This window comes from Barbatula barbatula (genome assembly GCF_947034865.1).
Source record: "Barbatula barbatula genome assembly, chromosome: 14".
NCBI classification, from domain to species: domain Eukaryota; kingdom Metazoa; phylum Chordata; class Actinopteri; order Cypriniformes; family Nemacheilidae; genus Barbatula; species Barbatula barbatula.
The window spans coordinates 21215386-21229369 of NC_136777.1; the positions used below are offsets into that span (position 1 = coordinate 21215386).

The 13984-nt window shown below is 38.0% G+C and overlaps 1 protein-coding gene across 12 annotated transcripts in view; it reads right to left on the reverse strand.

The window, feature by feature from the left end:
• Window positions 1-13984, reverse strand: part of col13a1 (collagen, type XIII, alpha 1) — an 83264-nt gene that overhangs the window by 17269 nt on the left and 52011 nt on the right. For 6 of the 12 annotated variants that reach the window (XM_079473261.1, XM_079473258.1, XM_079473262.1 and 3 more), the window contains 8 exons: window positions 13901-13927; window positions 11339-11380; window positions 8738-8821; window positions 7967-8008; window positions 7810-7827; window positions 7263-7289; window positions 6231-6275; window positions 4865-4891 (listed from right to left, as the gene is read on the reverse strand). In XM_079473261.1, the coding sequence (XP_079329387.1) occupies window positions 4865-4891; window positions 6231-6275; window positions 7263-7289; window positions 7810-7827; window positions 7967-8008; window positions 8738-8821; window positions 11339-11380; window positions 13901-13927 (312 nt within the window). Of the gene's footprint in view, window positions 1-4864; window positions 4892-6230; window positions 6276-7262; window positions 7290-7809; window positions 7828-7966; window positions 8009-8737; window positions 8822-11338; window positions 11381-12859; window positions 12920-13900; window positions 13928-13984 lie in introns of all 12 variants that reach the window. The other 6 variants (XM_079473266.1, XM_079473257.1, XM_079473255.1 and 3 more) reach the window with 2 other exon arrangements.

Sequence of the window (13984 nt, forward strand, 5' to 3'; positions counted from 1 at the left end):
AACAATTTCTTTCAGGGTCACTATCGTCAAAAAAGATTTGCATACAGTTTATTTTGGCGGTATAGTTCTGGGCAAAAACTGGGCAGCGATAACCTCCCTTAGAGAAAACAGAACAGAACAACAGAAATCACTAGTTCTTAATAACGTTTAAGTGTAACACATTATGTAAAGTAAATAAGACTTATGAAAAGGAATAGTACCTGAAGTCGAGTACCGATGGTAAATGTGAGGTGTAGTGGAGCTGGGGAGGGAGGAGGGTAATTTGCTCCTGAACAATGCGATAAGCTGCTGTTAACTGAATGCATTTAAAACGGAAGCTGTGATGGCTTCTAAAGGTAGATGAGCATTAGCTGATGTGAGCTTGACTCACGTGACCTGCCACAACTAACGCTATACGCTTGATTTTAGAATTTACAGCTAAATAATAACAACTTTTCACTCATGACCCGCATTAACAGTTTAAAGTAGCCCAATTCTACGGGAAAGCATCTAATGTCGAGTTGAGCATACTTAGCAACACAGACCATCTCGCACATTTACAAGGTGGCAGACGACCTACGTATAGTGGACCATAGAAAATTTTAATGTGGCATCTAATTATGTATCTATGATCTATAGTACGTCATTTGGACACAACTATAGCAGATTATATAAGAATAGGACAAACCATTCCTTTCTGACTAGGGCGTAATTTAGTTGACAATGTTTTAACCAGACACACATAACCCTATGGGATTAAAGATCGACCCTTCACCTAATTGGATAGGCCACATTCAAAGCTGTAAAATAATAGTATGTTGCTGTAAGTTAATACACATAAATCTAAATTAACAACATCCCTAACTTTTATACAAACCATTACTTGGTAAACATACAATATAAATGTAATTATTTAACAAACTATTCTGTGTCAGACCTAACAGCTCCTTTTGTCATCTGTGACACGCTGTCTTATTGCCCTAATAACTCTCAGACTCTGTTTAAGTCATCCCGGTCTGGAGGGGAGGGTATAATTAAGAGGTTTTCAGCATTGACGTCATATAAAGAGAAAGAAAGAGAGCAGAGAATAAAGGCAGGCCTCTCATTTGATCTCTGAGGTGCAGCTCTTCATAACCACACGTCTCTTTTTACCATGGTCTTCTCACGCCAGCCTTCTGTCTTCACATAAGAGTCTAATGGCAGGGGCGCCAGGCATGTGTTACACGCGTGTATGTCTGTCTCTGTGCGTGTGTGTGCATTTAAACATGTGCTTCAGATTCTCCTCTAGAAGGAGAAATGTAGATTGTCTTTTAGAGGCTCATTTAATACAGACTCACTGCCTACTGCAGAAGTTCAAGTCTGACATTTATTGTTTGCTTATCTGTTGTTATCTAATAAACTTTGGTTACACAAATCACAAGAATCTGGGTAAAGTACCATTAACGAAAGAAGCAGATATTTTAAGGTTAAAGACGGTAGTTTGTTTTCGGTTCTATTAGTTAAAAAAATAGTCCCTACCATAGTATTACTTTACTGTATTTCAAACATGGTGACATTGAAGTACAGCATTAAACCAAGATACAGCATGGTTGGTAAGATGGTAAATATATAAAAGTACCAAAAATATTGCGTTACAAGACATTTAAAAAAAAAGATCAAAGTACCATGATGCATGTCTAAATATAGTACTACCTCTCAAAAGATCTTAAAACATCTTTATATTCTATAACACCCCAAAAATATGATATATACCAGCATCTTCAAAATAGCTATCCTTTTAAAATAATTTTATAAATACTTTTATAGTTTTCTAATAAAATAAATAAAAGAATGTTGGCACAATTATATTTATCATTTAATAAGCAATATGTATTATTTACTTGATAAACAATGGGCTAGTTGCACAAGATGGCGCCAGTGAGCTTTTGCGACGCCAGGGTCGGCAGACTAATTTCCGGTCACATAACTAGTTGTTTTGGCTTAAAGAAGTGCTCAGCAATTTAAAGAGGATCTATCATTTCGCTGATATATTACTTTCTTATTTTGTATCTAAAAACACCAATACCTGCCAGTCAGAATTTCTCACTTTCCTATACAGTTGCTATATGACCGGAAATGAGTCTGCCGACCATGGCGTCCCAAAAGCTCACTGGCGCCTTCTTATGAAACTTATGAATTCAGTTCATAACTTTTTGGAACTTTTCATGGAGTGTTCAAAGGGCACAGTGTCAGTTCAAAGTTAAAACAAACTTCAACGGCCAAATCCCTCAATGTCTAATTTAAACTATCCATCTCTCTGTCCCAATCCATGACCCCAAACAAACCATCCCTCATCCCCACCATCAAACAAACGAAGCGAACCCTTCCTCACTTAGAGGTGTTGATAAAGTTGTATGTATATAACTTTATAAATATAGCGCTGCTGCAGATGTACTTTTCCCAGCTGGTGCGTCTACTGATGAAGAAAACACATTCATGTGCTCCAGCACAAACATGATAAGCTGAAATACAGGAACACAAAGCGTTGCCATGACGACCGACCTAACAATCACAGAGTACGGCAACGTGTGTTTGGCAGAGACAAGGACAGGTAGCAAAAATAAGTGTGTTAAGTCCATCAGGCGGTGTGTAACGGGGGACTCAGGATTAGAGAGCTCTAAATCAGAGGCACAGGTGCTCGGATGAAGGCAAGCGTCTTGTGCTGCTGTTTATGTTTTTCTCTTAGCATCCAGTCCCTCTGGTAGCACAGCGTGATGCCGGTGTGCACATCCTGGTTTCAGATGCAAAACATTTGTACTGTCCTGAACGATTCCCCTCAGTCTGTGTTCAGATCAGATCTTCTCTTCCTCTCAAATCTCATTCACAGTTCTGCATATTCAAACTGTAACGTCTCACAGATTGTGATCTGTTTCTCACAAAGATGTGACGTGTCAGAACATTGGCATTTCGGGGGCTCAATGAGGTCACTTTTTACATTATTGCACACACAAAAGAGTGGTGCATCTGCTTAAGCTCTTCCACCAATAGCTAATGCTATATACTGTTTATGGAGTAGGATTTACCTAAGTTTTTGTGTTACAATAAAAAATAAACATTGGTTTGACTTAAAAAAAGCAGCCTGGCTGCATTTCAATTTGAAGTTAACCCAAAAATGTATTTCTATTGTGTATTTGTGCAAGTTTTTACAGAACTTACATGCTCATGCAAAAGCATTTGAAATACAGTAACTGTGCTTCATTGTTAGATTGCTTCACACACACTAACAACACATTTAAATCCACAACAAGGCAAAGTACCTTCTCTCCGCTTTCTCCTGTTTGCCCAGCCATTCCTTGCTCTCCCTACACAATATACCCAAATATATTTTCAGAAAGGCAACAAACACACCACACAGGCACACAGACGGATACACGCTGCTGGAACCCAACCCTGGGCAACTAATACAGACATGGGATCTTAGAAAGCCAAACAAAACCATGACATGAGCGAGTGCTCTCTTCTGGCACGCTTTACATAAAAAAACAGAAGCAATAAACGGATAAAGCCGGTGATCTAAAGGAAACCTCTGATCCTGTGAGCATCAGGTCTTTTCACTACGAGGCTCTACTGGGTGGTCGTGAGACAGGAGTCAGGGGAATATGAAGAGGAAATGAAAATCCCATCAAACTCAGACTAGTGAAGTAAAGAAGAGAACGTTTTGAAGGACTTGACATTAGATGTCTTGCTCATGGACTCTAATCCCATGGTTTATTTAAAGGGGTCATATCATTCTTTTTATATTACACTGTCTTTAACAATTGTTCTTCATTTATCTAACACTTTTAAGGCTGTTTTTTCTATTGTTCCTTTTATTAAGTTGTTGGCTTTAAAGTTGGTCCCCATCGACTTACCATAGCAAGAATAAAAATGACTATAGAAAGTCAACGGGGACCAACTTTGAGGTGAAATACTCCTTCAAGAAAAGCCCTCATTCAAAGTGAGGAATTGTGAGTAGTACGACAAATTATTTATTATCAAAATCAAATCAAAAGATCAAGAAAACGTTGTTCATGAACTCACTCTGTGTTTGTCCTGGTTGGCCCACACAGATGATTTTAACTACAGGCTTTAGACGACGATACTCTGCATTCATCAGATACTAACTGAAGGAGCTGAACCCTGTAGGGACTATTTGTGCATCAACAGGTGTAAACTTAACGTGCATCCCACTTCTGTTTACAAAGCGCAAATATCCCTAGTCATAAACAGACAGATGGTTTTGCAATGATTACAGCAAATGTACTGTATATGTGTACTAAGATAGTTATACGAAGGGTAACATAAATCTTCAGATGTTTCGAAGTGTGACTTAAAACAGCTGCTCCTGTGACTGTGAAAAATATATTTTAGCCACCGTGGGGCTGGGAACATAACCTTCTCCGCTTGTTGGGTATCATTGCTTCTGGTTTGTACTCAAAGAAATCCAACAAAGTATGTTGTCTCTCAAAAACCTGCGTCCTTCTTTGTCACATCCATAACACATACATTTTTCCCTTTTCTAAAATAGAAAACCTTTAAACTGATATTTTTTGATGTCTGGACTGGTTTTAATATTGGTAATAAAAACGTTCTCTACAAAGTTATATATCAAGTTTTGACTGAAAATGTCACATTCATAACGCTGGAATTGCCCCACTTCAATTGAAAGGTGAAGTGAGTCATTTATGCGGCAATAAAAAATAATAGAGGTTTTCTAATACATCTCCAAAAAAACCAACCACAAACTTTGGATAGGACAATGTCATACATCATTAAAAAATAACACTTCAACTTTAACATTTGTCTGTACATCCCATGAAAAACGCTTGTTTTTATAATAGTAAAAAGAGTCAAATTTGACGCTTACCTTCAGGCCTTGATCTCCTTTAAGACCCTGAAGAGGAACCAAGAAACAACAGCATAAATAAAGAGACCGATATAAGATAAAATGCAAAACAGCTTGATGTGCCTTTTCTCACAAATGAAAATACTGTTTCATTTGCAATATTTCACTTTACTTTAAATCTATCAGATACAGAGAATTGCAAAAGTCTCCATCAGTCACACTGCTTATCTAAATAACCCGTACAAGTTTCTGTTTACTGGAGGAATTACACAAACAAACATTTCTGTTCTGTGAAAAAGCTCTTCAGCCACATGGCTTGTCAGCTCTAAGTAAACAGCAAAACACGAATAGAAGTCATTTATCAGAAATGATTGTTCAAGGGAGAACGACAGAGTCGGATTTGGAAAAATTGGTAACGTGCCGAATAACGTATCTCCAAGGACCTTTTAATTGTAAAGCCATTCACTTGGCTCTCCGCCTCTTACACAGATGCATGAAATATCTAATTCTGAACAGACATAAATATCTGGTTCTGCAGGATCCACAGGTATCCACAAGGTGGTGCAGTTGTGCGAAATAACTCATTCTCTGCTTTAGCGCGTAAGATAAATGCATACATTTCACCTGAGAAATGAAACATGTGCTGAATGTACACACGAACAAACGCCAGACTACTTCAATAGAGTTCTGCTATGAGGAATTTTCCATAAGCTCACTGTGCCCTATTTGACACGCTCGCTATCAATCCAGCCGTTGATATTGACTGGCTACGTGTGTTGGAAAGAACTAGATGGTTCATGGAAGAAAGCTTAAGTCTACAAAGGTAGAATGGAAATAAAGAGCAGGCAAGTTGCTCCAGAGTTCAAACGTGTAAAAGCGCAACAGACCTAAAGTACAGGCTGTAAAGGCAAAGTAAATCCAATTTCTTGTGGGAAAAACCTTTTGTGTTTTGTGTGCCAATACGTATTTCTCACAAAGTGTCAATCAATCCATGTATAGCTTCTCATAGGCTAAGCTGTTTGACCTTCTGTTTTGTTAGGAAAGAACCGAGGCGTGTGTAGGAAAGAGTGCAATAAAGATGGAGACAATAGAGGACGTCTATTTGTGTCTCAAGTGAATGAGGTCCAGTGCTGTTCGGTTACCAACTTTCTTCAAAATATCTTCTTTTGAGTTCTGCGCAAGAAAGAAAGTCATAAAGGTGTGAAAGGACAAGAGGGCGATTGAATTATGACAGAATTTTCATCACTTTAATCAATGGGTGCCGTGGAACTGACGTCATCTTCTGTTGTAGGATTATGCAATAGGTTGACCCAGAAGTGAAGGGTGACTTGTGAAGCAGGTTGATAATTTAAGATGCTTAAACTGACCAAAGGTTACTGACTCTTACCTTGGGGCCTTCAGGTCCACTTGGACCCGCCTCACCACGATCACCCTGCGAGATTAAGAGAAAACAATAGAGAAAGATTAGACACAGAACGCAGCTTTGCTAAATTGTAATTCGCAGATCAAATTGTGCATTATAATGTATTTTCTATTTTATTTTATGACAAAAAAACTAATTTTGACTGTTAACTACAACATACAGAGTAAAAATCTTAATTTAGCAAATCCAAAATATTGACTTGAAAAACAGATTAAAATGAAGCAGGAAGAGTTTTCTTATTTTATGATTTGTGTTTTCTCTAATCCTCCGTATTTTTGCTGTACTGTGCAATGACTTCTACATCCTCTGTCCTACCGGCTTGTGATGAGCCAGGTTTCTTTCTCCAGATGATAATTCCTCATCTAATCTGACGTTCGACTATCCTCACATTCAGTAATGATCAATCCCTCTGCTGAATAATAAGTGACGTGTCACTCCCTTAAGTTTCGATTTTATCCCTAAGGGTGCGCCTGAGCAGATGAATCAAATCCCCGTGTTTTCCGGACCCGAGTGAAAACACGTCTCTAATGCCTTTAAAATCAATCAGCAGTACTAAATGTCTGTCTTGCCTTTGAAATGTGCAATTGAAAAAGTACTCGGATGACACAGTCACATATTCATTTCTTGTATATAGTTCACCCGAAAATACAAATTCTATCATCATTTACTCGCCCCCAGATTGCCTCGAAATCTGTATACATTTCTTTGTTCTGCTAAACACAAATGAAGATATTTGGAAGAATGTCAGCAATGAGACAGATCTCATTCCCCATTGACTCCCATAGTATTCATATTTCCTACAACGGCAGTAAATAGGGGATGAGCTCTGTTTGGTTACTGACATCCTTCCTAAATATATTATATATTGTGTTCAGCAGAACAATGAAATGTATACAGGTTTGTATACATGGTTTTCATTTTTGGGTGAACTATTTCTTGACTGCATTATAACTACAATAAAAAAATGTATCTAGTTAAAAACTTCAATACACTCACCTTTTGTCCAGATACGCCAGGCTCACCCTATTAAATAGAGTAAATCAATGAGAAAATGTCAAAATACCACAAAGTCTTTGGACCTTTAGTTGGATTGTAAATGCTTTTTTCAAGAAGTGTTTTTATTTTTACAGAGAGACAAGTTGTTAAACAGCCAATAAGAAAGAAAAGTCTTTCTTTAATAAGGTACTTCACGTCTAAGGGAGTACACCTCTAGTTACGGCTGTTATTTCGACTTTTAGAGACCATCTTTATAGAGAAGTGTACTTCAGTGTGGGATTAGTGCTTCCTAATGGACTTCAATTAAAGGTCCCCCGGTCTAAACTCAGTGGCAACTAATGCATCAGGGGAAATACATACTTATCCAACAGCAACACGGATAATCAATAATGGCGCATCCACCCCTTCTGCAGTGGCAAAAACAGAGCAGACCCACCCTGCAGGCCGCTGAACTGTGTGTGAACTTCATACGAGTCTGTTTACGACTCGCCTGTGGAAAATACTATCAGTGCAGTGCAGCTGGACAATCGTGCGCTTTCAAGCTCACCTTCAGCCCTGGTAGCATCTAGAAATGAAAGAGGGAAAAATCTCATATTGTAGACATGTGTTGCATTTTGTAGCAGAAAGAAACATGACAGACTTGTGATACTATTTCAAGTAATGTGCAGTGTGTCCGAAAGCGAGCACAAGATGTAAACACTCACCCTTGGGTCCTTTCCAGGTTTGCCGGGTTCTCCAGGTTTACCCTACACCACAGATAACAAGTTAAAGGAACAGTTCACCCCAAAAATTAAATTAGCATATTTTTTACTTAAGTCGTCCCAAGTGTATCTTCTTTTTGAGGATCACAATTTGAGTTATGTTGAATAGTATGCTGGCTCTACCTATCTTAGTAATAGCAATGGATAGAGACCCATTTTTCGAAGCTCCAAAAAGTGCATATCTGTCCTAAAAGTTATACATATGACTCCAGGGTTACGTGTCCAGGGTTGATGCATGTCTCATGACATTTGTAAGCAAAACGATTCATGTTTTGAGCTGATTCACTAACGGTTGGATGTAAACGAGATGAACACCGTTCTCACTCAAAATGGCAGCCCACAGGCTCAACGAATCTCAACTCAAGGACGAATATATGCGCTTTTAGGAGCTCCAAAAACTGGGTCTCTATCCACTGCCATTTCCTAGCTTGGAAGAGCCAGGAAGTTATTCCTTATCAATTATTCAAACTCTTATTTTGATCCGCTAAAAGAAGATCTTTTTTCTTTGCCCAAAAAAGAAATAAATAAATAGAATAAATTGATAAAAGTCTAAATGATTTAATGTGAGAAGGAAAGGAATGTTGCGAGAACATTTTGCAATCTGGGAATTGGTTGCCTGAGACGACTGTTAAAGTACACTACACTTCAATGGTCATTAAAATGAATGGCAATGTTTCCTGATCTGGATGAATTACAGATTTTTTTGTGACTTACAGGGGGTCCACTAGTGCCTGTAGGTCCAGGACTTCCTGGGGGGCCAGGAGGCCCCGGTGGTCCCTGTGCTCCGGTCTCGCCCTGCTAAGAGACAGGGAGTTAGCATCTGCGATAAAGCGTTCAATTGAATATATGTAAAGTACAATTTAAAATCTCAGGGTTCAATCAGATTCAATTCAAAATTCAATTCAAAAACTGACTTGAAGCTGAGAGGAACCACGATCTGATGGTTGAGTTAAAATAAAATGGTCAGGATGACATGAGTGGTTGGGTTACTCTACATTACAGAGTACCATGTTTGGATCATCTCTAATTTGTATTTGATCTTTACGTTTAATATGTGCTTTCCCATTAAATACTCCGGTGTCCCATTAACTATAAACTAAAGCCTTTAACTAAACAAGCCCTACAATTCTACATGTGGTCTTACAGATCTTCTTCACCAAGGTCTACATGATCCACGTGGCCTCTTTTGAAAACAATCTTCTCCACTAAAGGAGATGATGCCAGACACAGAACGAGACTAAACTAAATCATCTACAGGAAAGCGTCTAATATTTTCACAGCAAGAGGGTAATGAAAATAGGAAATAAGACTAAACAATATCATCACGCTACTCCTCAAACGAGACCTGAAGGACTGACTGTATGAGTTTTCTTTCAGCTGTGTAGTTATTGAAGTCTGTTTTCAGTATTAAAGAGGCTTCGTCTGGATGCCGAAGATTCAGTGTTGGTTAAAATAATATTATGTTTGTTTTAGAAAATGAAGACTTCCTATATTCTGGCAACTATGAAAATGACAGACTAAATACAAACACAGCGGATACTGTTGAAGCCCTGTTTTATCATTGTCTCCGTTCAGTCTGAAACACAAAGAAATCCGAACAGAATTTAATCTGTTTATTCTTTGACAGGACTTGTCTAGATGTGATTTACGTGGCCAGATGTAGTTTCCTCAAATGGATACAATGCATGATCCCTATCCAATGCAAAGACACAACCCAACCTTCCGACCCTGTCAACTATCAGTAAAAGTTTATTTCCCAACACTGTGGTGTTCCACAGTATGCACTATTGTCTCCAAACATGGTACTCTGGACTGGCGCACACAGACTGCGCACCTGTGGAAATAAGATAGAGGATGGATGCCAACCGAGGTCAACCTGTGCCAGAGACACTTTCTGAAGCGAGCACTCAAGACAGTGGAAATCTTTAAAACAGGATAGAAGTCTGATATCTTTATGTAGGGAGTGACAACTTCACTGCCAAATAAGCTCACTTTTGGTCTTATGTTTAGACTGTCATTGTGAGGATTATACAATGTGATTTTTACTACTCTTTGCTTTTTCTATATGGCCGCAGCTCTGGTGTCTGTGCTTCGCTTTCATGAGTCATCGTAGACTGATGGAGGTTATAAAATGTAAAATTCAAGCTTTTAAAGACCCAATGAAATGGACTGATGAGTTTTCTCTCCTGTTTTGAAGCAGTTCGTATTACAACAGAAGATGGAAACATTTAAAAACATTATCAAAAGGCTTATACTTTAAAAGGAAATTAATGTTATAAAGTATTGAGATCTTTGCTTTAAATTTTATATTTTTATCATTTCGTCCCAGGTCTCGTAAATTCTCAGCGTGATACCTGTACAATCCCAAACTTTACCAGAGGACGGCACTTATAAGGACAATCCATTATATATTTTTTATTGAAATATTGTCCGGTTATAACAGCTGGACAATGTCTGAAAAGCCAGAGACAGGCTGACAGAAGTTCATCCTGTGAGGTAAAGCTTTACGCGTCTATAAATTTTATGAACGTGACATTATTTCAGGAAAGAAGTGGACCATAATTCTTGACTGCTACCATGATGGAACTATTGCTGAGGCTTTGATATTAAACCCGGCTATATTGAGCCTCAGAAAAGCTGTGTAATTGTTAACAGCCTTGAATTTTAGGTTCGGCCTCCGAACACAGTGGCGCCACAGAGGTTTACCGATGGGTCAGGCCCAGCTGGCGCTTGGTTGACGTAGGTTGGCATCCGCAGGGAAAGCGTGCAGAGGTTGGCAGAGAGAGATGTACCTTGAGGCGCTTTAGGATTAGAGGGCTTATTGAGGGCATGTTGCGAACGGTGATGGGCAACATCTGCTGAGGTCACAAAGCACAGGTAGGCAACGGTGCACAAAACCACGAGGCCAACAAGTTCACCGGGAGGCCAAAGGAAGGAAACAGGCCAGAGGGAAGGAAAGGAGGGGAAAAACAGAAAAAGACGTAAAAACAAGAGTGAACAGTGAGGAAACGGCAAGGCAAGGAGATAGAACGAGCGAGTAGGAGGGAAACAGAGAACCAAAAGGATTAAGCATCGCTTAACAGAGTCAAGGGCGCATTACAGTGGTGTGTGTTTTATTCATTTAAAACTTTGAAAGAGATGAAAGTCTCTGTGATTATACTAACATATAGTCATAATACTGTTTCTAGTATAATTTACATAATTGTCAGTAAGTATTAAACTCCACTGTGATGGCACCCATAGTATCTGCAGCAATGCTGTGTAGATCAGGCTGGATTCAGTCTTGCCACAAAGAGAGTTTCGCAATACACTTACTGTGGCATGTCCTCCAACACAGCTGTTGACAATACGGCGTTTCTGTTAAAATCAGCAGCATTGCAAAGTACAGATTGAAGAGTTATTGACCTGTAGTTTTACGGTATAAGACACAAATATTTGCCTTCTTTCTGGTATATGCCTGTATTTGATAGCTCTGTATGATTGATTTATTAGAACTAGTGGAAATGTTTTTATTTATTTATTTTTCTCATTTAAAAGCAGTTTTTACACTGCAAAATATGTCTTTTCCAGTACAAATGTCTAAAAATTCTTAAATCAAGATACAGTTACTTGACAAGTAAAATTACATAATATATTAAGTTAAGTCAACTTTATTTATATAGCGCTTTTTTTTTTACAATTTTCATTGTTAAATGAAAACATATTGACTATACGCAAAACATATAAGGTTATGCAAGTCAAAACACAGGTCAAATATCAATTTGCCTCTCTATTAAGTAGAGAGCTGCGAATGATCGGTATCGGTAAAAAGCTATTTTTCACACTATTGACTATCCGCCCATAGTTAAAGAACATACGATGATCAGGGCTGATATATCCGGTCAATCAAAAGAGGACAAGAAAATGCAAAGAATTTATGCTCTGTATAAGGAAAACATTAAGAAACGTCACCAATATGATGTTCAATATTAATAATCATTATATAAATTAATAATATTCAGAAAGTTAAGAAATACTAATTTAATCTACGGTATCGGTATTGGCAGATATCACAATGAATAATTATTATCGACGAATACATTTAGTATCATGGATTCTAATATTAATCAAGTTTTTCTAGAAAAATTATCAATATTAAGTGAGCTTATGTTTAAAACAAGCAAAATCATCTGTCAGTGGAGTAGGAAAAGAAACTTAGAATTTACGTAGAAATTACGTTTATTTTTCTTACCCTGCTGGCGTATATTTGCTTGTTTTACTCGCTTCATTTTAAAAAGTGATTGTTTTTAAGAAAAATATGTGTTTCAAGTAAATGTATCTTCATTTGTACTGCGACACAAGACAGAAAACTTTAACATTTAGGGAGGTATCATGTTTTGCAGTGGAGTGGAAGACATTGCTTCAGTGATTTTCAGAGTACGGGGAAAATACAGACAAAAAGAAGGCAAGTTTTCCTGAATCTTTCCCAACAGTAGGCGTTTTTCAACAACCCCACCAGAATAAAAAGTACTCTATGCATATGCAGGCCAATCAAAATGCATAAGATTTATAGTATTTATGTATTGCGCTTTTCCATTTTTCACATCATTTCTAATTCCAGATCAATTTACAGTTGCATAGCGTACTTTCAAATAATATACCACAACCATTAAAAGTTCCCGCAGAGAGCCAAAGAGAAAGCGGGCTTTCATAAAATACACTCTATGTGCAAATGTCAATTCCTGTACTGTTTTCTATCAGGCACCTCTCTGGACATCCCACATGGATAATCCACAGTTCTCAGCTATATCTCTCTTTGCAGCAGGACTGTGACACGCATATAATGGCATTACAAACCTTCAACATCAGAGTCTGACTGGAGCGCAAAGCTGCCAGTGCTTTCAGCTGGAGTCCCTGCTTAAATCCACCCAACATACAAATACATGGATATGTGGGTACAGATACATAAACACATGCACACATATACACAGGTGTGATCATATCCATGTTATCTCCGCAACCCCAGGGTTTTTCGTACATAGTGACCTTAAGGTTTAACCCTGAATGGAAGTTTCCAAGTACAAAAAGACCACCCTTAAATCCCATCCAAAAAGATCCCCTTTATGTTCAGCTTTCTAAATAGTCCACTGCCTCCCATGTGGGCTGACTGACATGCATGACAAACAGCTTTGTTTTGATGCGATATATTACAGATAATGCATATTTACTGCATACACTAGACTACAAATCCACAATGAAATATATTTTAACACTTAGAAGCACGACTACTGAACGTTTACTTCGGTTGAAGAGATTTTTTTAAATAAATGATATGAATCTACCGCAAATCCTAGTTTTATATAGCGTGCCATTTTTCAGATAATATAATTGATAAAATAGCTTCAAAAAGCCCAAATTACTTAAATTGGCCAGGGCTATTACCACAACCCTATTACCATATAAAAAACTTGTCCGTCTCTTACAGAAAGCTTTATCAAATCTTATTCAGCAGGCTGTTGGTAAAATTGCCTTGTTTACATGATTTCCCAGAGAGAGAGAGAGAGAGCTGATCTACTTTGAGGCCCCGTGTTGGCATGTGCTTCCTAACTGAGAAAGCACCAAGCTGTCAATCTATTTTTCCCCCACTTTAATGTCTCCGAGCAGACAGCCAAACATTGTGTACATGTTTATTTAGAGGTAAACAAGACAAATCACTCAGACAAACAGAAGAACATCACGTAAACCAAAATGAAAACATATGCTTGTGGTTTTGTTGAATACACCACACCAAATTGCCTTTGAATTATACTTGGTAGCTTGTTTTTAACAATAAAATGATGCATGCATTCAGTGGTCTTTTAATGAGGGTTTAATAAAGTTGAACGGACATTGACTTACCCTGTGAGTATAGTCACCACACACACCCTATAGGCAAAAAAAAATACACGAATGAATCAGTGTGTCACTGTATAAAACATTAAC